This window comes from Typopeltis vanoorti, chromosome 1 (genome assembly GCF_054136105.1).
Source record: "Typopeltis vanoorti isolate ZY-2024b chromosome 1, IOZ_Tvanoo_1.0, whole genome shotgun sequence".
Lineage (NCBI taxonomy): Eukaryota > Metazoa > Arthropoda > Arachnida > Uropygi > Thelyphonidae > Typopeltis > Typopeltis vanoorti.
In genome coordinates this window covers 4,843,240-4,870,817 of record NC_143549.1, presented here as the reverse complement: position 1 = coordinate 4,870,817, position 27,578 = coordinate 4,843,240, and the positions used below count along the sequence as shown (strand labels likewise).

Below are 27,578 nucleotides of genomic sequence, written 5' to 3'. Positions count from 1 at the left end.
ACAATAGTCCATGTGTGGCTTAATCAAAGCCTTATACAACGGAACAAGAATCTCCTTACTTCTACATGTCAGTGTCCTCCACATCATTCCCAGAAGACTTTGTGTTGTCTTCACAATTTTGGCGATGTGTCCCCTAAATTTTAGATCCTTATCCACTATCATCCCCGGATCTCTTATTTCCTCTACCTCCAACAATATATTCTCAGCAAGCATAAATTCTGCATCCCATCATTGTTTTCCAAATTTTAAAACCTTACATTTTGCAACATTGTCACATTCCCATTTCCGTGCCCAATCACTCAAAATATTCAAGTCTTCCAGTAAGGCCACAACATCTTCACTACACTTCATGGTTCATCCCAACTTTGCATCATCTGCAAACAACTGAATATCTCCATCCAAATCTTCACCTATATCATTAATATATAGGTTAAATAGCAATGGCCCTAAAACATACCCCTAAGACACTCCACTAGTAACTTTCATTTTTCCTGGATATCACTCCCCATACACAACTTGTTGATACCTATCAGATAGCCAGTCTCCAATCCAATGCACCAATCTAATATCCAACTCCATCTGCTCTAGTTGACTGCCAACCTATCATAAGGTACTCTATCAAAAGCCTTTGCGAAATCCAAGTATATTACTGTGTATCCTTATCCTCTGTCCAAGGAAGCAGTCACTTTATTGTAATATGTAAGTAGATTACTAAAACATGACCTCCTTTTAGCAAATCCATGCTGTCCATCAAAGATAATACCATTGTTATCAACCCAACTCTGGATCCTAGTTCTCACAAGCTTCTCCAACAACTTAACCACAACATCTGACACACAGATAGGCCTACAGTTCGATGCTTGAGTTAGATCACCTCCTTTATGAAGTGGCACAATCTTGCCCTCCTTCCACTCCTTAGGAACTTGACTGAGTGCAAGACTTATATATTAAAAAAATATGTCAAGGCAGTTGTCAACTCCCTGGCACATTCTTTCAGAATACGTGGTGATATATTATCAAGTCCCACAGCCTGATTAACATCTAGTTTAGTCAACTCCCCATTCACCTCTTGCTCACCTACAGTCAGTCTCTCCTCCCCATTATAAACTGCTCTCAATCCCTCCATGAAGTCACATTCACAAGATTGAAAGATCTTTATGAACTGCTCATTAAGAATCTCCACCACACATTCTGCATCAGCTGTCTTTATACCATTTTCTCCAATAAATGTCATCCCTCCATAATTATTCTTTCTTTTGCTGGCTACATATCGAAAGAACTCCTTAGTAAATTTTTGGCTTAATTAGCCAACTGTTGTTCATAATTCTCTTTAGCTACCCTCACCAACCAAATCACCCTTCTTGCTTGGTCTTTGTAGACTTTGTGGAATTGGTTATTTCCTCTTCTCTTATGCTGCCTCCACAATGCCCTTTTTTTTCTGTATCGCATGCTTAATCTCTTTATTTATCCATCTCACACCCATTCACCTTATTTAACCTTCTCACCCTTCGAATACATTTAGACATTGCATCTACTAAACAGTTTTTGAAAATCCCCCAAGCTACATTAATCTATTTTCCAGCTAACTCCTCATTCCATGCTACACCCTCAAGCTGTCTCCTGAGCTCTTCATAATCACCCCCCCCCCCTTGTAGTTCCACATATACCTTTTTCTGACAGAGGTCCTTGCACTGCTGGCAACCACCCAGGTAATCACTTCATGGTCACTCTCACCAATTGGTGGATGATTTGATACCTCATTTACAATTACATCCTCTGATGAGATGACCAAATCCCTCCATCCTCGTGTGCCCTCTGTTACATACTGTCTGAGGTAGTTATCCCTCAAAAACTCATTTTCTTTACTTCCAGTTGCTATCTCATCATTCCAGTCTATATTGCCATAATTAAAATCACCCATAATGATCACCCTTTTCTTATTTACTTGGCTAATTTGATTGTACATTTCATTATCACCACCATCCACATTACCCAGTCTATAACAACATCCCACCAAATATTTGATTCCATTCACCTCTATCTCACACCATACTGCCTCAAAACCACTGGCACTATTTTCCTCTTGCATCTCTACTTTATATGGACATAACTCTTTCTCTATCATCAATAGCACTCCACCCTCCCTTTTCACCCCCTCTGTCCTCACGAAACACATCATACTCTTCCATCTCTATTCCTGTCAGGATGTCATCCTCTTCCAACCATGTCTCACTTATTCCAACAATCTTTGGGTGAACAGACGCAATTAGTGCAACCATTTCATCTACCTTGTTTCTTATACTTCTAGCATTCGTATACAAACACAACAGTTCATTTCTGGATCTACAGCTAGTTCCACTGATACTACCACTCACTCGATGTGATCTCTCCATGTGCGACTGGGGCCATTTCCCTTTCTGCTTCTTCATTTTAAAACCCTTTTCAATTCCAACTGTTTCTTCTTGATCCCTGGTCATCCCATTCCTTTCCTGCCTACACATGCTCACCTCCTCTTGGAGCATCCACCTTTGAAGCCTCCCCGTTTTCCCTGCTCCTTTTGCACACCCATTCTCTCATTTTCTATACTCATAATACTCACTTTGCCATTCATAACCACCTCTTCAATCTCTCCTGCTCTTCCACATCACTTCCCACTCGATCTGATTCATTCTCTCTATTCACTTCTCTACCTTCCAGCAGCTTTATTCCACATCAAAGAAACCACTGATACTAGATGCTCACACTTTAGGAAGGCACCTGTAATGGATGTTTCTGGCTAGACTAAAGGATCAGTAGTAGAATGATATTTTTGGAAGCCAGACTGTGTTCTGAGAAAAAGGTTGTTCTTTCCAGAAACCACAAGAGATGAGAGTCGACCATTTTTTCCAGAATCTTGAACAAGCAGCTGGAGAGCAATTGAGCAGTATTTATTTCGGGATTTTGGATCATTCCCTGGCTTAGAAAAGGCAATTCTAATTGTTTTTTGTCAGGTATCTGGAAATAAGCCCTCACAGAAATTTCTGTTGTAACAGTGCAACAGTTGACCATGGAGGCGGCAGATGTTTTACCACCTTGTAATGGATAATATCAGAAAAATGAATGCAAATTTCATTTCCTTTTGTGAACAGATTGTTGTATTCTTCAGTGCTGTTCGAAGAAACAGATTATTTGTTGTTTTCCTGCTTTGCTTTTTTGAACAAGGAACTTGGTGGATGGGGGAGATGATGTTGACAATGGTTTTGCAAAAATCTCTCAAAGTGGGTCAGTAATTACTGTTGGATCAGCAACTATGCAACCATTGTGCTTTAGGATGGAGGACAGGTGGTATATCTTTTAATTTTTGCAATTTTGTACCAGACTTCTTTAGTGTTGCTTGCTCTTATTATGCTTCATGCATATTGGATCCAGGATTCCTTTCAGCTCTGATGCTGGATGTGTCTTGCTTGAGCATGTTTGAAAGGTTTGTTGTAGTCGGTAATCTTTATAAAAAAAAAAAAATAAATAAATAAAAAATAAAAAAAAAACACCAAAGCTGTCTTCTGAGCTTCTTAGGCTGCTGTGAACAATCATCATTCCACCAAAGCTTAGGAAAATGTGAAAACCCAATTAATTTTTTAGGAATTGTGGCAGCTTGTATAATACACTCTGCCATATGATTCACAGCATCACTGATGGAAGAATAGCTGATCTTTGCAGAATCAAATTCTGTAGCGATCAAAAAGTGAGTTAATTAGCTTGTTCACTTTCCATTGTGATGTCCATGATGAAATGTATCATTGCCCATGCAAGAAGGTAGATATCACAGGAAAGTGATCACTACCAAATAAATTCACATCAGTTTCCCACTTGAAGGGTAGAAAAAAGGAAGATGAGCAGATAGTTAAGTCTATGGCAATGCATGTTTGGATAGGCATATGGAAGAATGTGTTGCTTTCTGTTTAGGAGGGAAAGACTGTTGAGCCTATGCTCAATAACTCTTCCTCATGTTTGTTTGAGCACTATCACAGAGTGTTGTGTCCATTTCAATCTTCCATTAAAAGTAAATGGAAGTATCTTGGCAGAAGTGATGTCGATGTAGCATACTGTTAATAGAATTCCAACTGAGAGTTGAAAAGCAACTCTTTTATGTTCATATTCAGGGCCAGTTCTACTGACGGTGCAATACGTGCATTTGCAGAGCAAAATTTTTTGGGGGCACTGCAAAATTGGCCTAAACTATACGAAAAATAAATCATAAAAAAAGTAATTTATTCCTTCTCAGACTTCAGGATGTTGTTAGTTAAATTTTTATGTAATAAAACTTCATTGTACTGAATATTTTTTAAAAATCATAATCATAATCATAATGTATTATGTTGCATTTATTATCGTGCTGTCAGTTTCATTATCAGACGGCGTGACGTAGCAGAACACCTTCTATCTTGCATTTATTTCTGATGCCATTGTTGGCGGTGAGCTGACCTTGACCTGAGGTTAAGGTAAAATATATGCATATTTATCAAAATTGCTTAATGAAAGTACAGTAACATATTCTTAATGAATACAGAATTATTATTATTATTATTAGACACCTCCAGGGAGTCCAAAGACTCATCAAGGGAGGGCACTTCCTCTACAATTCTGTCTCCACCACTCAATCCACCAATGCCATCTACCCACGACTACCACCAGTAGTATTCCCAAAGACAATCACAAACATCCATGCCCACGGCAGGATTCGAACCCGCAGCCTTTGGCCTGGAGAGCGGATTTGCTAACACCACTCGGCCTACTAGGCTGGCAAATTATAAGATTATTATAAGGAAAATTATAAGATTGGATATATATATATAAAATTTCAGAATGACTGAATTAATTTGAAATTTTGTACAACATGACAATGGTCGTTATTGTCTTCCATGTGCAATTTCCGTTGTTTCTTATTTGTGAGCCAGAATCCGAAAAGTCCACAGTGCAGTATTAACATTGATGTGATAACTGTGTCTTTTCATGTTTTATATAAAATGCCGGGGTGAGCGTAGTGAATGCAGCCGGCCCTGAAGTAATTTTCAATGATACTTTTAATGCAGACACTGTCTCTTCTCAAGCAGTGAGCATAGTCTTTCAAAACTAAAGCTTATTAAAACTTATTTACGTTCTTCTACAATGGCTGAAACTCAATTGGAAGGTCTTGCCAATGTTTCAATTGAACATTAAATCAGTCAGAAATTAGACTACTGGCCTTATTTGTGATTTTGCAAATATGAAAGCAAGAAAAGTTTCATTTTAAACGGTAGGTTTACATTTTAACAGTGATAATGTATAACTTATGTTAAGGCATGACGTGTTTTAATATCTAAAAAAATTCTATTTACCATAGTTACGTGTTTGTGATTTAGCATTTCTTCATTCTGCATGATGTGATGAGCATTGCTTTACATGTAAGTTAATAGTAATACATTATAAAAACAATATTTTTTAGGTTGTGTTGATAGTATTTGTGATATTAATGAATTTTGGAGCAATAAAATTATTGATTTTTCAAATAAACTAACTTTTAATAATTGCCACTTTGTTATAATTTCATGAAAATTTACAGCATGTGCATTTACAAAATTCCACCGTTATAGGGTTAATTGTATTTCTTTCTGTAAAAAATATAGTTTATGATAATTTTTCATTAACTTATGAATGTTCATTATCTAATGTTACTATTTACAATAAAATTTGTCATCAGACAAGTTGAAAGCTAGCTTAACATCATGGCTTTTAAAACGCCATTAAACGCCTTTTAATTTAAGCCATTAAAAGTTTTTTTTCAGGGAGAAGGGGCGGCAAAATATGCTATTGCATGGGGCAACAAAATTCCTAGGGCCTGCCCTGTTCATACTGAGTGAGAGACTAGCTAGAAAAGGGGTGTGGTTGTCTATTAGGAGGGCAACACCTTCATGAGCAGGTCAATCCACTGTCCTGTCCTTATGAATGATGGTAAAAATTTGTTATTATTTTGTTTTTATCTTTTGTAATGTTGATCATTTCTTGGATTTAGGTATCTTTTCTGCAGGTCTGCAAGAGGGCCTTGATGTCATCTATGTTTGATAGAATCCATGACAATTCCACTGTAGGAATGTTTTCATTATTTCTTTTTGGTGGTATCATCTGGGTTTTGTTGTGTTAGGTAGTTTTGTTTTCATTAACTTGATTTTTTTCTTTTTTGAGAATTGAGGATGGCTAACATTCATCATTTCTTCTTCATCATCATGAAAAATATCTAAGATATTGTCATATTCTACTTCTGAATTAATCAAAAATTAGATTAATTTATGATTCCTTCAGACTTAACATGGGCTTGCAATTTTGAATCAATTATTGATGTACCAGAATGTACTAGACTCTTGTAAATTTCACTAAAATGTTACTAAGCTGAAAATCCTTTATGTAATATGTGATATTATAAAGTATTGAGAATTGCTAAACTGCTTAAGTGCAAGTACTTATAAATTGCTGGGTGAAAGAGATAATCCGATCAAATAGAAATGGCCGGAATCAAAACACGTGCATCAAAGAGTATAGGTGCACCTTTTCGTAAGCAAATAAGCCCCCCCCACTCACACGCGCAGAAGAGTAAGCTAAGATTTCCGTGCGTGGCGCGCAGTACTGGTGACGTGAGGTGACGCTGAGAAAATGGGAGGAATAATCGATGACGTGGAGTGAACATGGGGCGTGCAATTTAAAAAGTCGTGCAGCGCCGAGGAAGCTCTCTTATCTCTCATCTCGTGTGCGGAGTTGCGCTCCGGAGTTTTTGGGCGGTTTTGCTGATGTGTGTGTAGCCTCCTCGTGGATTTGAGACAAGGATGGAGGAACTTTGCCGTAGATTTCCAACAAATTACCGGACAGCGACCAGCCCAGCAGAAGGTATTCGTCAATGCTTACGAAGATGTTGTTATGATGCTGAACGAGTTCACCATGGAACAACATCTTCCTATTTTTGGCAGCAGAAGTAAGTGCAGACTGAAACCTTGAAGAATACCTCAGAGAAGGCATGAAGGAACATGGTGTCGAAAGAAATTGTCCAGACAAGATATGTAAAGACCCAGATGAGTCCCCAGCAATTGGTAACATGCAATCTATGTTTTATTATGTGTATATGTGTATTAGAAGAATGTATGTAAACTTTAGGAAGGACTTTAGAGAAAGTTTTCTTTGAATGATAAGTAATAGTGAGAATTTTGAGCATTTTGTTAAGTGAATTAATTGAGAGCACGTGGTGCCGTAGAATTGTCTTTTAATGATAGAAAAGGTTATGAGAATGTTGTGAGAAGAAACTGTATAAGAGTGCATGAAGCTAGTCTAATTATTTAGCTAAAAATTTTCCTTAGTATTATTGAATAAGTGTGATTTTTCAAGTGTAAATTATAAGCATTAACTGAAGTTCATTGTCATGCATGCTAAGATAGATATTGAGAATCTAAGTAAATTAGTGCTCATTCATTAGCAATTGCAGATTTAAATATTAAGAGTGAATTCATAGTATGTACAAAGTCTCAATTGAATTAAATGATTTGTTTCTTTTGTTTAACTGATGACTTGCCTGATTTTCTTCTCTGTTGCACTTGCTCATAAATTATGGACCACAGCGGGAGATTAAATTATAGAGAGGCTACGACTGCAAACGTAATTCTTAGTATCATAAGACTGTATGCTAAAGTGTGTTCTGATTCCTCGATTCTACACTATCTGTTAATCTAGGATTTGGGGTGTCGCAGTGAAAAATAAATTTTCCCTGAATCCGAAAAAGGAATCAGAACCAGTGTGAGACAAAGGAATAGGTATCCGCCATTAGTAATTCCTTTGTCCCACAAACCACTAGCATCGTTCTTGTAAGTATAGATCAGCCAAGAGAGATATTGAAGTTAAGAGAATTAAGATTGAAGATAAAGTTTTAGTATAATTAAGAATAATCAAGAAGTAAAGATAGGAGAATATAGACTCAATATATAGAGTAAAATAAAATGAAATTAAATTAAGAGAAAGATTTTACATCTTCATGAGTAGGTCAATCCACTATCCTGTCCTTATGAATGATGGTAAAATTTTGTTATTATTTTGTTTTTATCTTTTGTAATGTTGATCATCTCTTGGATTTAGGTATCTTTCCTGCAGGTCTGCAAGAGGGCCTTGATGTCATCTATGTTTGACAGAATCCATGACAATTCCACTGTAGGAATGTTTTCATTATTTCTTTTTGGTGGTATCATCTGGGTTTTGTTGTGTTAGGTAGTAGTGCTTTCATTAACTTGGATTGTTTTCTTTTTTGAGAATGGCTAATATTCATCATTTCTTCTTCATCATCATGAAAAATATCTAAGATATTGTCATATTCTACTTCTAGGATACTAGGTACAAGAATTTGATCTTCTTTGTATGTGTGTGTGTGTGGGGGGGGGGGGAACAGAGGTATCCATGCCATCTGAAGATGATCTCAAGGCATGTATTTGACATTTTACAGTGCATGTCCCAATATCTTTTTTTTAATTATTCGGTTCAGAAGATATATGTATAAGTAAGTGTCCTCGTTACCTCCAATTGGTGAGAGCGTACCAAATCAATGGTATTGACTTGGTACATTGCAAAATTTGTGGATTTCTTTCTTAAGAAGGGATATATACAGAACTACAGATTAGGCAATTATAACAAGCTTTGGAGTGAGCTTGCAGCCGTCCCATGGCAGAACATATTGCAGGGGAAAGATGTTAGCAGTGCATGGGATAAAATCAGTGGCTATCTGAGGAAGGCAATATCAGATTGTGTTCCCATGGTCAGGAAGACAAACAAAGTAGGTGTTAGATGGATGAGTAATATTAAGCTTGATCTGCAAAAAAAGAAAATGTTATGGAGAATTTACAAGGAGAAAGGCGATCAGTACACCCATGAGCAGTGCAAGGCTCAAGATAGGATGGTTACCAGCAGAGTAAGAAAAGCTAAATCGGATTATGAGAATACCTTAGCCAAGGAGATCAAGAGTAATCCCAAAGAGTTCTTCTGCTATGTGGCAAGTAAAAGGAAAACGTTTACTTGTTAACTGATAAGTTATCGGAAGGATAACTTTAGTGGGTGCTGATAGTATTGAGGTGACAAATTCAGATGTAATTGTAGAGTTCCTGAGTGATCACTTTTCAAAAGTCTATCACCGAAGTCAGGATATCTCTGTACCTGTAGCAAAAACCAATGTGAGAATTGAAGTTATACTGAAATTAAGAAATCAGAGGTACTTAGTATATTGCAAAATTTAAATGCAAACACTGCTGTAGATTTAGATGGAATATCAGCTCGAGTGTTTCATGAATGTGCAAAGGAATTGTCAATGCCTTTTAATTGGTTATTCAACTTAAGTTTGAACTCTGGTATTGTCCCTAGGAAATGGAAGGAAGACAAAGTAGTTCCTTTGCATAAAGGTGGCTCTAAAACTGCAGTGGTTAATTACAGACCAATCACCATCTCGGGAGCAATGGTAAAAGTATTGGAAAAGTTGGCTAAAGACAAAATTCATGAATGGGTGGATCACAATATGATACTCTATAAGGGCCAATATGGTTTTGTTAAAGGTCGATCCTGCCTTAGCAATTTATTAACTTTTTATAATAGAATGACATCTGAGTTGGACAAAGGAAATGGCTACACAGTGGTACTTCTGGATTTTGCTAAGGCTTTTGACAGGATACCCCATGGAATTCTGTTGCACAAATTGGAGTCGATGGGGATGGTCACCTGCCTCATCCCGGACTCTGCTCCTCCATACACCATCTTCTGGTATTCATCCCCAGTGGTGTGCCTCAGGCGCTGTGCTTGGGCCATTCTTGTTTAATTTGCATAAATGATATAGGAAATGGCTTAAAGGGAGATATTCAATTGTTTGCTAATGATGTAAAGTTGGGTAGCACAATAAAAAATCAAGTTGATGTCGAGAGTTTGCAGGATGATTTAAATAAGCTGGCGAAATGGGCAAAAGGTAATGGATGTCAGTTCAATGTGGAAAAGTGTAAAGTTATGCATTTTGGGATTAAAAGATTACCAACTGTCTACTACGTTGATGAAACAGTATTCCAAGAGATTGATGAGGCTACAGACTTAGGGGTGTTGGTGGATAGGGAGATGAAGTTCAGGGGACACATTGCTAAGGTGTCCAAGATTGCACATAGGATTACTTGGTTATTGAGGAACAAACTAACATCCAGAGATAAAGAGGTTATTATTCCCGTTTATAAAGCGTTGATACTTAGACATTTGGATTACTGTGCTCACGTCTGGTCACTGGATTCCTTGGAGATGAGAAGGTTGTGGAGAGGGTTCAGAGGGGAGTGACTAAGTTGGTGAGTGATGTAAAAAATGCTCCCTACATTGATAGATTGAGAGCTTGTGGATTGCAGAGGTTTTTTGATAGGCGGAGAAGAGGGTATATGATAGAAACATTTAAATTACTAAAATGTTTTTATAAGATTGATGCAGGGGACATGTTCCAGCTGTGTGAAAGTGATGGAAGAACAAGATTCTTTTGTCACTTTCACATGGAAGAATGTGAAAGTGATGGAAATTAAGGAAATCTGTGGTTAACAAGGGTGTGAAAACGAGGTTTTTCACCTGGAGGGTGGTGAATGAATGGAATGCACTGCCTAACTCAGTTGTGTGTTCTTTGTCTGTAAATGAATTCAAGAACAGATATGATAGATATTGTTTTGATAGTTTGGGTCTCCTGCAATGAGTCTACTGACTCCATGGAGATACCCGTAATAATAATAATAATAATAATTAGGGGATTTTCTTGCTGGGCAAAAAAGGAGTCCTACCTAACATGGCTTAGGGTCAGGTCACCTGAGATGCGTTTGCGGTATGCTGAGACACGAAAAGCTACTGCCGAGGCAGTAAAGACAGCAAAGCAGAAGGCTTGGGAATCCTTTGGAGAAAGATCAGACTCATCCTATGCAAATGCAAACAAAGTATTCTGGCAGACCATCTGCTGCCTTCGAGGGAGGAAATCGTGTACAGCAAGCAATTAAGGCCTCTGATGGTGCACTTTTAACAACCGAGAAGGATATCCTCCACAGATGGAGGGAATACTTTGAGGGCCTTCTTAACCCGAGTGGCCCAGCAGTTGTGGACATCCAAGAGGTGCAGATCGGGGCAATGACTAGTCTCACAGCAGAAGAGGTCCATTTAGCAATAAAATCGGCAAGGCTGCTGGCGATGATGAAATTCAGCCCGAAATGCTAAAAGCCTTAAATCAAGAAAGTGTTCTCTGGCTGACTCAAGTGTGTCAGGCTGCTTGGATATCTGGGCGAGCACCAAAGCAATGGCAGACAGGCATAATAATACCAGTCTTCAAGAAGGGAGACCAGAAGGATTGCAGTAACTATCGTGGCATCTCTCTGCTCAGCCTGCCTGCCTGAGAAAGTGCATGCTAGGTGCTTGGAAAGATGGTGCAGGAGCATAGTTGAGTCAAAGTTCAAGGAAGAACAATGTGGCTTTCGTCCTGGTAGAAGCACAACTGACCAAATCTTCACTTTCAGGCAAGTCTTTGAGAAATCTTGGGAATATGCCAAGAATGTCTACATATGTTTTGTGGACTTGGAGAAGGCATATGACCAGGTTCCTTTGGATAAGCTTTGGCAAGTAGTACAGGAGTACGGAGTGGATGGCCAACTATTAGCTGCCATCAAGTCCCTGTATGAATGCCCAGAGTTTTGTGTCAGGGTAAACAGCACAAAATCTGAACCTTTCACAGTCTCCGTTGGCCTCCACCAAGGGTGTGTTCTGTCACCCCTCCTTTTCATAATATTTATGGACTAGATTGATAGGCACAGCCGAGGCAGTGAGTGTGTCAGAATTGGAAGATGTAGCATTGAATGTCTGCTTTTTGCAGATAACCTAGTTCTGCTTAGCTCTTCCACATATGACCTCCAGCAGACTCTGGATAGGTTTGTAGCTGTTTGTGCAGATGCTGGAATGAAGATCAGAGTGGCCAAAACTGAAACATTTGTGGTCTCAAGACAACCATCCCAGTGCACTCTATATGTAAGTGGAGTCCCAATGAGGCAGGTGGAGAAGTTTAAATACCTTGGGTCCATATTCACGAATGATGGAAAATGGGACATAGAGCTAGATACTCGAATTGGCTTAGCAAGCTCAATATTGTGGGAGCTTGGCTGTTCAGTAGTATTGAAGCAGGAGTTAAGCCAGAAGGCAAAACTGGCTGTCTTCAATACAGTCTATGTCCCCATCATCACCAATGGTCATGAGAGTTGGGTAATGACCGAAAGAATGTGGACACGAATCCAAGCGGCTGAAATGAGGTTCCTTCGTGGGGTTGCGGGGATGACAAGACTCGATAGAGTCAGAAGCTCTGCAATTCGGGAAATCCTCAATACTCAACCGCTGCTTCTCCGTGTTGAGAGATCACAGTTACGTTGGTACGGGCACCTGGTCAGAATGCCACAAAAGAGGCTCCTTCAGCAGGCTCTTTGCCAACCCAGAGGGTGGGAGGCCACGTGGAAGACCAAGGACTTGCTGGATAGATAATATCCAAAACCTTGGATGGGCACGTTTGGGAATCCCACCAGAACACTTGAGCTTGGTGGCAGAGGATCGTGACCATTGGAAGTTCCTCTTGCAGCTGTTGCCCCCACAACCCAATTAGGAAAGGTGGGCCTTGAAGATGTATGTATGTATGTATTCATTACTGATTAAGAAAAAAAATTTTTTTTTTTTTTTGTATATGCAGCACCCCCCACTTAAAATTTTCACCAGCCACCACTGGTAGAAAAAGGTTGAAAATAAACCTTGTAGCAATCCACTTGTAACCTTCCTATCCTTGATACAGTTCTGATATCTAAGATCTAAGAGAAAGCCAGTTGGTAATCTAATCTACTGACCTTATATACAAATCCATACATTGTAAATTAAAAAACAATTTGGCATTTGGTACCATGTCAAATACATTTGAAAAATTCAAATGTATTTGACAGGGAACATTACTCTGTCTCATTACTCATCACCCTATTGCAAAATGTAACCAGATTTTTTTTTTTTTTTTTTAATGTTGCTCTCACCCACGAAAGATTATTTGTAAACCTATAGCACATTTTATACTGTGGATAGGCAACGATTTTTTTTTCTGTTTTTCTCAATTTTATATATATATTTTTTTGCATTTTTTTAAAATTTATTTTTTCCAGTCCAGAAATCCTGCTCTAGAGAACAAACTTGGAACTTTTTCATGTTACATCAGGCCTCCAATAAGTGGGTTACTAAAACAAGAATGCCCTTCAACAAATCCACACTGGCCTGCATCTGTCCAATTCTGTATACAAGTTCTTATCAATTTCTCCAATGATCTTAACTACAGAAATAAATACAAACAAACCTATAGGTTGATACCTCCATTCTACCACCACCTTTATGCAGTAGCATTATCTTACCCTACTTCCACTCTTCAGGAACCTGTCCCATTGCAAGACTCTCATTAGAATAGCAAAAAAAATATATATATATAAAATTGAGAAAAACAGAAAAAAAAATTTTAGCCTACCCACAGTATAAAATGTGCTATAGGTTTATGAATAACCTTTCGTGTTAATGATACAATCAATTCCATAGCATATTCCCTTAAAGCAAGTGGTGAAATTCCATCTAGTGCCCCTGCCTTATTGACATTTAGCACACATATTTGGAATATGTATGCTAAATACTTCACTTCTAACACATCACCACTCCTTATCCCTCTAGGAATAAAGCCTGCTGTCCCAGGAAGAACATTCTAATAAAATGATCATTAAATAGCTGAACTATGTCATCTGCATTCGTTACCTGAGTTCCATCTCTATCCAGCAAGTGCTAGACTCCTTTCATATTCTGCTTTTTTTCTCCTCACAATACTAATCACTTTCCTGGCTTGAGCCTTATATTCCTCATGCAACATACTCAAATTGGAGGAGCTGTACTGGAGGAAGTAGGGGGAAACAAGGGATCTCGGGGTGATGATTAATAGAAAACTGAAATACAGGGAACATATTGCAAAGGTGGTGAAGACTGAGATGGATGGTGACTTGCAGAGATAAAAGTTATCATTCCATTGTATAAGACCCTGATCAGACCACACTTGCTATTCTCAAATTTGGTCCTCATGATTTGAAGGGGGTAAACTAACTGTGGAAAGGGCAGAGGCAGATAACAAAGATGGTTTCAGGACTACAATATTAGTTATGAGGATCGGCTGAGGGAATACGGACTGCAGAGTTTGGTATATAGAAGAAGGATAGGTGATATGATTAAGACTTTTAAACTGTTGAGAGGTAGTTACAGAATTGACAGAGGGGAGTTCTTTCACTTGGTGGAAGGAGCGATGACAAGGAGCCATCCCTGGAAGTTGCAAAAGGAAGCTGTGAGCAAGAGAGTGAGTGGTTTCTTTGCATGGAGGGTGGTTGAACCGTGGAATGCATTGCCTAATAGAATGATGAGAGCAAGAACAGTCAATGAGCTCAAGGAGTGGTATGATAGCCTTTGTGTTTCCTAGGAAGGACCTCACACTATGAGTCTTTTGACTCCATGGAGGCCTGAATAATAATAATAACAATAATAACTGTGCTCCACCTATCTCTTTAAATATCTTCCAAAATCTCTTTTTTGTCTGTAATTCCCATTTAATTTCTCTTGTCATCCAGTTGACTCCAAATCGTTTTATTTTCTTCATTTGAGATATACAATCTGCCATTGCTGTTAACAATTTTTTCTTAAGTATCTCCTATATACTGCTGACCTCTTTTCTTTCAATTTCTTTCACCTACTGAATTGCTGCAGGGGTGGTTTCTATGTCTGTGATAGTTGCTAGAAATTGTCTTATAATTTTATATAATTTCCTTCTGTATCGATACTTCTACATGCCTATTCATCCTCCAAGTCAGGACTACATGGTCACTCTCACCAACTGGACACGTATGACATCTCAGTCATAATCAGATCTGAAGCTATGACCAAATCCAAACCTCTTGATCTTTGTGTTCCAGCCACCACATGTTGTCTAAGACATTTCTCTCCCAAGTTCAAAAATTCAGTTCCCTTTGTACCTGATGGTATTCCCTCTGCTCCGTTTACACTTGCTTACACTTGGATAAAGGGTTAAACAAGAATATAATTTAATTTCTAATGAAGTTCAATTTAATTTGTAATAAAATGAAAAACTTCCTATAAAAAACTATTGTTTAAAAAATTTTGACAACTGTAGGACTCACCAAAAAAAAAAAAAAAAATTTATACCAGCCATCACCAGTTATCAAAAGACAAGACAAACTCATCTGTCTAACTGCAGTAGGTATGAACTAATTCTTTATCTAAAATTATTATTATTTGACACCTCCAGGGAGTCAAAAGACTCATCGAGGGAGAGTGTGACAACAGCATAGAATGATTTAACCCTTCCAACTACTAACCACACTCAAACTTGTTAAAGTTTTTGCATGAGCAATTAGTAGAGGAGGCTATACCGATCGACCAGCATTATGGTTATAAAATAAGATGAAATATTTATGTTAAAGTCGGTCCTTACATTTTTCACATTCATTTTAATATTTCATTTTAAATGTTGCAATATTTCAGGAAAAGGACTTTTTTTTTTTTTTTCATATAGGTGAAAAGAATTAGCATTTATTGAACAAGTTCGAAAAATTTAATTGCAAATTTTAAATTAGATGCTACATTCTCTGATGAAAATATTTAAATAAATATAAATAGACTGTTTATTTCACTCACACACGCAGAAATCACTTGAGTATAACTGGCACTTTTTCTCTCAAAATGAAAGTTAAAAAATCGTGGTGCGCGATATATGTAGGAATTTTCGGAAACTAGTTTATCAGGAAAAAATAAATTGATGTTTATAATTAAATTCTCAGTATTCATTATAATTTATAGTTCCACACATTATTTATAAAATGAATGCATTTAAATTTTAATTATCTACGTTATTTACGCGATCGGCAGCTCGCCTTCATCACTCGACATATTTGAATCTTCTTGCAGCATTGCTTCTGTAATTAAATTAAAACAAACAGTTTCATTATTGCTTGTCCTTTTATCATTTAGGAATCATAAGATCACCATGATTTATAAAAACTGAAAACGGGTATGACTTACCAAGAATGCACTATTCTCTATTGCTACTACCTGTCTCGCATATGATTGGTGCGGTATTAACAAAAGATAGCGCGGCTCAACAACAAAGACAAGCTGACGATTGCTGAGTTGAAATGCTGATTCTCTTCAACAGAATTCCAAAATATCTAAACCTTCCATAATAACATTCACTATTTGTTTCTTAAAGTTTTTAACTTTTTTTTTTCGTGTGCGAGGTGTATGCGAAACTTTTTAATTTCTTTAAAAATCAAGTGGATATTAAATCCAGCATTATTTCAAAGCCAAATATAGAAACTATAAAAGTTTCGTATGAAATTTGACCAGAGAGTCCAGGCGGTTAGCCTAGTGGCTTTGTGCTTCGCAACCATATGCCTGAGGAAGGAGTGTCCTAGGTTCTATTCCCGTCGGTGACGTGAGGAGCTTAAGGATCCTCCTCAGTCATAGCCAAGTTAGCGGGTCTTGGGGATTAAATAGAGTTTTTTCCGCCAGTTTATCTGCGGGTTTTTCATCCCGCAAGCACTCTTTCAATCCGCTCGGGACTAACCCAGAGCCGAGACGTAAACATAAACAATATAGTCAAAGGAATTGACAATTCCTTTGCCGTTTCACGTAAGACTCGAGCTGGTATACCATCCAATCCCACAGATGTAGTTACATTAAGGTTCTGTAATATACATTTCATCTCTTGCAAAGTGTTCGCTTAGTAATTCTACTATTTCAGCTGATTCAATTACCTCCCTGCCATTGACATTCCTTAGAATCATTTTGCCGTATACATTTTTTCTTTTACTTGCAGCATATCGAAAGATCTGTGTGGTATCCACTTTAGCTTGCATTGCTAATTTCTTTTCATAATCTGCATTTAGTTTTCTTACCAAACTAGTTACCCCTCTGGCATGTGCTTCGTACTGTTCCTGTGCCTGCAAGTCGCTTTTCTCCTTAAATTTCATCCACACTTGTTTCTTTCTTTTTTTTTTTTTTTTTTTTCCAGCTCAAGCTTAATGGCGTTATTCATTCATTTAACTCCCACTTGATTTACTCTCCGGACTCTAGATATGCAGTCAGCCATTACCTCCCTCAAACACTCCTTAACCACTTCCCATGCACTATCAACATACAGCCCTTGAAGTTTAACATGCCATGACAATCCAAGCAATCTCCTAAGCTTGCCATACTTACCAGTTTAATGTAGTGGTTTCTTTTGTGGTGGCGCCACAAGTAGACTTTTCGCTGCTCGCAATACAGCAAGTCGTGACATCTGCCTGCCGGACGTGTGACAGAAGTATTCTCTGAAGTTTTACACAATACTAGTACGAATGCATAGAACTTAATTGTTAAGTGCTACTTGAGTGCAATTACTTTTCGAAACTTTCAGTGCTGTAATATTGATGTTATTTCTTAAAATTTACCTGTTATAAAATAAGCAAACAAAGAACATTATTTGATTTTCTACAGTAAAGTTTTTACAGTAATATTTAAGTCAAGCTGATTTCTGTTTTCTGATTTTTTTTTTTTTGTCATTATAATCAGTAAATAAAACCACTATTTATTTTTTTAGGTTTAATTATTATTATGTTACTATCAACCAGGGAGCCAATTAAATATTTTAGGATACATAGGGGGGGTTTACGCCTACTAAAAGGTTAAGAACCACACCTCCCAGGAAGCCTTTTGGTTCTTTATTTTAGTAAATACTTTTACGCGCCGATCGAGAGTTCGCTTACGAAAAATACACCTATCCGATGTTGCAAGTTCCTTAGCATTGAAAGAGAGTTTTTGCTCTCTTCAAGTTTCTGCCTGGTCTCTGACGAAAACCAGCCAGTTTGTAACAGCTGTTAGGCCAATGAAATCTTATCAAAATGGACGAATAGGAGGAGAATATACAGACGCTTGGACATAGCGATCATGTCCCCTATAAGTCCGACTAGGGCAACTCGTAAATGCTGGCGATTGTATTCCCGTAAACTCTCTGGTCAAATTTCATACGAAACTTTTATAGTTTCTATATTCGGATTTGAAATAATGCTGGATTTAACATCCACTTGATTTTTATAATTTTTGCATCGCCCAACTGAAGCTTTTTGGTTCTTCATTTTATTCTCATTATATCACAGAACTTGCTCTTCTTAAAAATACAATGAAGAATGCTCTTTGTTTAGACTGCTTATGTAAATAATGTTTTAAATTATTTATATTTAATTCCTGTGTTTTAACATATATATATCTGAGAATTTTGTGTCATTACTATTTTTACTTAACTGTGTTTGCATTTATATGTAACTGACATTGTTAAATCATGCACCTGGCAAAATAAAAGCAAATCACTTTAGTTTTTATAAAATTATTATGCAGTTTCTTTCTTATATTTATTTTATTTTTTATATAATCGAAAGGCACAAAGGTGATATATATATATATATATATATATATATATATATATATATATATATATATATATATATACACATACACACACAAACATAAGAAATTTTAAACTACTATATAATAAACAGTGGTTATAATAAAAAAAAATAGAAAATAATTATTTACATAAATATATAGCAGGCAGGGCCATGAAGCAGAATTAAAAGCAATGAAAAAATAGCAATAAAAATCAAAATTTTAAAGGAAAATGAAATACAGATAAAAAAAACACTCATGAATTCAAAAAACAAACAGCATTTAAACATACAAAAGCATAAAACCTGCTTTCATTAGGACTATGAAAAGTTATCATAAAATAAATATATACACATTTAGGTATGAATTATTATAACATTTTATAGTTAAGCGACTATTGAGATCATCTCATATATTTCAAATTTTATCTATGAGCTTAACAATTTTTTTTAACAGAAATATAAAAAAATATTGGACCCACAGAGCTGAAAGGCAGTGCCCATATCAACTGATAAATGCAGTGGATGACTCTTGATAGAAAAAATAAGTTGTTGGTACTGAAATGGCAAGATTAGAAAGAAATGTCAGAAAATATGCAAATGAAATTACACACTCACTACTCTCTAATGTGAAATAAATTCCTTTTATTAATTTATTATTTTTCTGAATAATAAACCATACATAATGCAGGATCGAATTCTCCATGCTTGCTGCGCAAGCATGGAGAATTCGATCTGCTTCATTACTTGAGAAAGAAGTAATATTTATTTGTTAATAAATGCATGCGTTTATAAGCATTCCATTTAGGCGTTTATTTTTGTAGACAGAAGACGTCTAAGCTTGCACGGCAATAATTGAGCTTTGCGTTGTGTATCGAAGGTTGATGCTTGCTCGTCTAGTCAAAGCTACCTTGGCTTGCTCTGTTGTAGGAGCTTCCAGGTCCTCGCAGCAGCACTGTGATTTCACGCGAGCATAGCTATTTCACGTCGTCTAGCTCTGTTGCTTAAACACAGGCCATACGCAGTCAACGTAGCTCTAGCGAGTGAGCTTCAGCCAGCCTTTACAAATGTGCGTGTTGCTTGGGACAATTAAGTGACAACCAACTTTTTATGAGGATGTTATTGACCAGTTCATAAAGAAGAACCGCAGGGTAGAATTTGTATTCAAGTAGCTAAATTGAAAAAGATAGAATATCATTTGTAAAATAAATGTTGTATTTGTATGATTAAATGTACATAAATTTCTAAATATATAGTTTTAAATGGTCAGTAATTCATTATTCCGCTAAGCAGACTGCAATCACACCTCTCACTCCCTGAATGATAACCAGAACAAGCGTGAGTTTCAAGACCAGCATTCGCCCCTGACATAATGGTTACTTACTATAACATAACAGAATTAAGTAACAGTATTAACTGACAACATTTTAAAAGTACAGATGACCCTTGAAGATTGCGGGCTTGAACTGCGTGGGTCCACTTATAAGCGGTATTTTGAATAAATATACTGCACTGGAAAATTTATTGAAGATTTGCGACAATTTGAACAAACTCGCTGATGAATCGAGTAGCTCAGAAATATCGAAAAAATTAAGAAAAAGTTAGGTGTGATGAATGCATAAAATATATATTATTATTATCAACTCCCGACCTCCATGGAGTCAGAGACTCATCGTGGGAGGTACTCACTATTGCATACAATGCTCATCCAACCTCGTCTTAAACTGATTCAATGTGTCCACATTCACAACACACTCAGGCAATGCATTCCACTCACCAACCATGCAAAAAAACCCTGCTTCTCACACCCTACCTATACAGTTTCCAGCAATGGCCTCTTGTTCTACTTCCCTCTCCAATTGTATGAAAAATCTCTTCCATATCTACCTGATAACAACCCCTGACCAGTTTATATGTCTCAATCATATCCCTCCTCTTCCTCCTATTCACGAGGCTCTGCAACTTACATTCCCTCAATCTGTCCTCGTATTCCACATTCCAAAGACCACTTTGTGAATCTTCTCTGTATCCTTTCCAACATATCCTCGTCACCATGAAAACCCGGTGACCAAATCTGTGCACAGTAATCCATATGAGGCCTGATCATGCAATGGAATCATAACATCTCTATTTCTGCATATATATAGGCACTAGCCTATTTTATCATTTATCATAAAATATACCTAAACCTATCATAAAAAGTTAAAATTTATCAAAACTTAAGCACACAAATACTTACAGATCGTACATGATACCATTCGCGGTTGAGAGAAATGTAAACAAACTTAAAGATGCAGTATTAAATCATATCTGCATAAAATAACTATTATTAATTTTTAATTAATTAGCATAAATTAATAATTAATAGCAAAAATTTATAACGATTCATATAAGCATAAGAAAGTGCGGCATGACTTTTTTTGCATGGAGAGTGGCTGGTGAATGGAATATATTGCCTAATGAGATGGTGAGTGCACAAATATTAAACCAATTTAAAATGAGGTATGAGTCTTGATTCCTGGAGGTGTTTGTATAGTAATAATAATCCATCCATTAGTGTATAGGCTAGGCTACCACAAAGCAATCGTATCGATTGCAATAGGCTACCATAAAGCAATCATATTTTGCTGCTTTTTCGTTATCAACGCATGAATCGTTATATTTGTAAATAAATATGAATTTCTTTTTCATATTACCTTTTCAATTTTGATGTCTAGTGTTAGTAATACACATAACACTACATTTTTGCATCATATAAGACAATATTGATGTAGATACCGACAAACATAGGATGTAAAACTTACGGTATCGATAAATACAGTACTGTAAATGTATTTACATCCACTTATGATTTTCTTATAACATTTTATTTTCTCTAGATAAAATATTATATATCGTATTCTTTATTATTGTATTATTATATTATATATTGTAAGAATAAAATATTATATATTGTATTCTTACAATATATAATATATGTATTATATATTGTAAGAATACAATATATAATACATATAACATATAACATACAGAATATGCATTAATCGACTGTTTATGTTATCAGTAAGGCTTCCGGTCAACAGTAGGCTATTAGCAATTAAGTGTTTGGAGAGTCAAAAGTTACACACGGATTTTCGAACAACACGGGGCATCGGTGCCTCTAACCCCCGCGTAGTCCAAGGAATTCCTTTAAGGTCCATTTAAGGTTACAAAAGAATATCTCAAAAATATGACTATGCTACAAAACTATATATAATGAGATAATGACAGTAAACTTTTATTATAGTAAATATGTAATCACTATTTCGAAGGTGGAAGATAGAAACAGCAAGCATCATTAATCAGATGGTTTGGCGTAACAATGTAAAAATGGATGAGCAAATAAAAATAAATTAACCAGGTACTGTTCTTAGTCACTCCTTTTTCTTTTTTTTTTTCCTTTCTTTTTTTCGTATTACTATTTATACTCCATTCAGTTTTTATGAAGTTTTATTATTAGAATCAAAGAAACTGAGCTTTATTAGAACTCAAAAACTCAAATTTCTAAATACAAATGCCAGGCATATCGGGAATAAAGGGGTTAAGTTTGTAGTCATGGTGAATACTTAGGGGCCTAAGACTCTCAGAATCAGATGTAGTAGTACCAGAATTGAGTGAAGAGAGTACATTTTAAGGAAGGACAGAAGAGGAGGGAGAATTCTACTAATGATATCAGATGATTTTAGTCTAATTAGGATAGAAACCACTCAGGGTTTAATCTTGGGAGGGGGGGGAGCTGAGTAGACGATTTGAGAATACACACTAAGCATTGCATACGACCTACGCATCTGAGCATCTGCAATGATCGCTAATTCATAAGTAGTATAGAAATAGAAGATACAACACAATATAAATTAAAAAATTGAATTTTATTAAGGATTTTTAGAAAATTTTCTAGTATTTGTTTTTCCTTTTTTTCTTTGTGGGGCAGGATCCCATTGTCCCCTCCCCTCTGGGTGCACCACTGATAGAAACTCATGAAAACATTAATAGTAATGTCCTATGAAGCAATGAATTTGAGGCTATCTGGGATGAAGTGAAGGCTGAAAGAATGAAGCATGTAAAAGAAGGAACTCAAGGACAAAGTGTGTTAGATTTATACAGCATCGGAAGAGATCTTAGTTAAGGATGTGACTGTTTTGTCACCAATTGGTAAGAATAATCATGTCATACTGACTGGGAAGTCGCAAAGTATATATGGATGTTCCAATTAGGAAAGGTTACATTTCGAACTACAAATCTGGAAATTATGATAAACTTGGGAGAACAGAATACTATGTTCAGTTCCATGGGAAGTTCTGAAAAGATGTTTCAAGGATGCAGTAGATGAATGCATCCACAGAGTTCAAGTGCAATGGATGTATTTATTAAATATGGGATTCACAAGAAGAATATTATGTAGAAGAAATATTGTTGGATTAAGGATGAGATGAGTTATGAATTATATGAACAGCAGGCCAGAAAATTTATGATTCTTGTATGCAAAACACATAGAAATTGGCTAATGAAAACTCAAAAACAATTTTATTATTATGCTGCAAGTAAAAGAAAGAATAAGTGCCTACCTTTGTAAGTGCTATCAGACTAGTGAATGCAACATGACACAGTGATATCACTATTACATTGGATGAAGGGACAGAGGTGTATAAGAATGAGGTTGAAGAGCTGTTATGTAACTTCGATAAGAAATAACCTGGGTGCTGATATCCCATCCATCCATATTGCACAATATTGACAGAGGAGATATCAGCACCTATGTTAACCATGCTACCGGCCAGGACATATATATATATATATACGTCCAAGTTACAATGGATGCGAAGTGCATATTAAAATTGTATTACCATTGATATTACATTGAAATATATGATGGATACAAAGCGTATGAAGATTCATAATGGCCGGTAAGATGGTTAAAAGAATATTCAGTGAACTGGCCAGGCTACTGACATGATTGTATAATTTGAGTCTTAACTCAAGAAAGATTCTATAGGAATGAAAAGAATGTATGATAATCCAGTTGCACACAGATGATGCAAAGACTGATATGGCTAACTGTTAATATATCAGTATCTCTGGAGTGAATGCGAAGATTTTAGAGAAGCTAGTAATAATAGAAAACAATTTCTTGGAAAGAGTCTCTTCATATACATACTTAGGTCATCTCATTGATCTAAACTGGGGACTCCAAAAGGAAATAAATAGGAGAGTTCAACTTTCCTGGAGTGCATTCAGAAAATTGAAAAAGCATTTTTCAAAATAATGATGTCCCACTCTGTTGGAAAAGTTCAATATTTGGTTTCTAGAGCAGAATTTCTAGACTATATAAAAAATAAATAAAAATGGGGAAAAAATAAAAAGAAACCTACAGCCCACTCATGGTATGGACAAATACACTATAGTTTTGCAAATAACCTTTTGGGCAGGAACTACAAAACTATTATAATATTTGGCTATCTCCACCCCCATCCCCCACACACACAATGGTCTATCTGGCCTTCACACAACCAAACCTTGAGTGGGTTATCACCTGTCACCTGGAACAACATTATGTAACTGTGCATTCACACCAAACTGATTTCCCCAGGTGATCAAATGAATGAAAGATTACTGTGTATGTTTGTATGTATATATATATTTTTTTCTCATCCATCTGTTTACCAAACTTTGTAATGTGACTTACATCACTCAGTCTCTCCTCTTAACTGATATTCCACTATCAGAATATATTCTTCTGCACTATTTCTAGTATGCGCTAGAAATTATTTTTGACAAAAAAATCCTTCGAATCCCATCTGGAATGCAGTACATAGATTTGGTGCAGATCAGATTTCATAGCTAGCAGTATGACTTAACTATGAAATCTGATCTGCACCAAATCTATGTACTGCATTCCAGATGGGATTCGAAGGATTTTTTGTCAAAAATAATTATTAGTGTTTCTCATTATTGGCCATTGCTTTTACTGCACTGTAAAAGCAACACAGAGTTGTTTTTACAGTGCAGTTTTAGAGTTTAACAATGCTTGGCACCATTCTTTTCTTTTTGCTACAGCACAATTCTTCCAATTGTGCTGTAGCGCATTTGGAAGAATAGTGGAACATTGCACCCTTTGATTGGAAAAGACCTGGGTTCTATTCTCATCGTGACGAGGGGAATCCTTATATGGGCTTTTTCAGTTGAAGGTGAGTTAGCCAATCTCATATGGTGGTAGAAGGTTTCTTTTTCTCCAAGAAACTCATGTTTTTCATCCTGCATCCAGCCAAGTCGGCCTTCAGAACACATGCAATTTACAGACAAAAAAAATACTGTTGTTGGTGATGCTGGGCGACAGATGGCATTGATGGTAGTGGTGTCATAGTTGGAGAATTAAGTAGTAGTGGAAAGGATGAGATGTATTTAATGAAGTAGAGTAGTCTGCCCTCCCACAATGAGTTCTTGGACTCCCTGGAGGTGTCACATAGTAATAATAGTATATCTTCTATTCAGTAAAATGCTTACAATGAAATTGAGAAATAACAATATATGCATCTCCTTTGTTCTAGTTGTTACAATATTACAAAATGATCCAATCACTGAAACAGAACCTCTTCTTACTGTATTATATTAGTGTTGTCTCCATAGAAATGTATCATCGTATCTTCTTCAACCTGTGTTGTCCTAGTTTCTTAATGATATTAACTATCATCCTGAGAAATATGAAATGGCTACTGCTAGCACTTCACTTAATGCAATTTATGCATGATATGCTTTTGCACATTATGCATAAATTGCTTGCCGTAAAATTCTCATTTTTATTGTATGCTCTTTTCCATCCCTCCTAACACAGAATCTCATCCTACTGAATGAAGAAAATTGGCAAGCACTAGTACTGCAGAAAGTCCCATGACAAAAAATTATGATTAAGCATATGTCTCAGAATTACTGATTTTGTCATGTAAAATTTTAGGTATCCATCAGCTATGGCTACATCAATTACTTAATGTTATTTTACACACAAAACACTGTTTTAGCATTATATGATTTTCATGTTGCACATTGATAATTGAAGATCTGAGCAGACTGTTTATCAAATATTTGCCTTATTCCCTCATTTCTTACTGAAAACCAAAAAAGTCTCTGAAAAACCAATGCCTCAAATGTGCACAGACTTTCTCTCTCTCATTCTTCCTTCCTCATCCTATATGCACAAGATAAAGAGATCACTATTGATGGTAGGAAGGTTGTAGAAGCAAAAGAAAAATCACTTTGAGAGAGTGTCGTTGTGGTAGAAATACTGCAGAGACAGGTACAAGTGTGAGAACATAAGTAAATAATGATAGGTATAGAAGCAGTGACATTTTTATGCTCTATACTAATGCCAGGAGTATCCGAAATAAAGGAAATAAATTGGTGGTTCTGATAGCTTCAACCTGGCCAAAGATTATTGGGATCTCTGAGACGTGGTTGGCGGAGGATGATATAATAACCGGAATTGAAGTGGCAGGGTACAGCATTTTTCGGCAAGATAGGAAAGGAAAACGTGGTGGTGGAGTACTGCTTATGATAAGTGATGACTTATGTCGTCTTAGATTAGAGGCTTTGGAAGGCGGTGACACAAATGGTTTTGAAAGCATATGGTGCGAGATGGGTATTGCTATAAACCAGGGAGCACAGAGGGTGGGGACCAGGAGATGTTTAGGCAGTTGAGCTTGGCAAGTGCAAGAAGAATGATTGTTATGGGAGATTTTAACTACAGCAGTATAAGCTGGGAAGAGGGAAAATGCAAGCAGTAAGAAGGGGATAGAATTTCTGGAATTCTTGAGGGACAGATATCTTCAGCAGCATGTGATGGAGGGAACAAGAGATTCAAGAGTTTTGGATTTGGTCATAGCATCAGAAGAGCTGATAATAAGTGAGATGATCTCTCCCACCAGTTGGGTTTTGACTTGGAAGATGAACAGACATGTATCAAAGAAAAAGGAACATATGTGGCATTATAAGGTGGGTGATTACAGTAGTCTTAGGTATCAACTAGGGGCAGTTCCATGGAGGGCAGAATTGGAAGGCCAGGATATCATTAGTGCTTGGGAAATTGTGAAAGAATATTTGTTAGCAGCAATAGTAGGCTGTATTCCACGGGTGAAGAAGCAGACACAATTTGGTGTAAAGTGGATGACAAACGACATCAAACAGGAACTGCAATTGAAAAAGAGATTATGGAAGATATACAAGGAGAGGGTGGAGGACAGATACACGAAGAATATAAGATGTAGAACAGGAGAGTGACCAGAATAGTGAGGAAGGCAAAACTGGAAAATGAGAAAAGATTGGCACTAAGATCCAAAGAAAATCCTAGGGAATTTTTTAACTATGTGGCCAGTAGGCAGAGAACCAATTGTGGAAGAATGACACTGTGGGATAAAAATGGGAATAGAGTGACTGATGCAGAGGACATAGTGGAGTTGTTCAATGAGCACTTTATTGGAGTATTTCATCCTGGAGGAGGTTTTAATACTAGAGGGATAGGGCAGGTTCAGGGTTTAGAGGTGCAAGAGGAGAGTGTGTTCCAAATACTGAGTACTCTGGATACCAGTGAAGCTGTTGGATTGGATGGTATTTCACCACGGGTTTTGAGAGAATGTGCTAAAGAACCGACAGCTCCGTTGACCTGGCTTTTCAGTAAAAGTCTGGCTGCAGGAAAGGTACCCAGGGAATGGAAGGAAGGTAGGATAGTGCCGCTGCATAAGGGCGGTAGCAAACTGGAAGTGTCTAATTATAGGCCTGTTTGTGTGTCATCAGTAGTCTTTAAGGTCTTGGAGAAATTAGTGAGGGATTATATACAGAGTTGGGTAGATGAGGGTAATGTTATCTGTGAGAATCAACATGGATTTGTTAAGGGGTGCTCTTGCTTTAGTAATATGATTGTCTTTTATAAACTGGAAGTGTCTAATTATAGGCCTGTTTGTGTGTCATCAGTAGTTGTTAAGGTCTTGGAGA

The 27,578-nt window shown here is 36.7% G+C and overlaps 1 protein-coding gene across 2 annotated transcripts in view; it reads right to left on the bottom strand.

Moving 5' to 3' along the window:
- Positions 1-15,684: 15,684 nt before the first annotated feature.
- LOC150109758 (uncharacterized) overlaps positions 15,685-27,578 on the bottom strand; it is a 252,828-nt gene continuing 240,934 nt past the window's right edge. Inside the window, exon 8 of one of the 2 annotated variants that reach the window (XM_090396562.1) lies at positions 15,685-16,055. In XM_090396562.1, the coding sequence (XP_090252688.1) occupies positions 15,994-16,055 (62 nt within the window). In that variant the 3' untranslated portion in view covers positions 15,685-15,993. Of the gene's footprint in view, positions 16,056-18,854; positions 19,733-27,578 lie in introns of those variants that run through there. The other variant, XM_090396581.1, reaches the window with a different exon arrangement.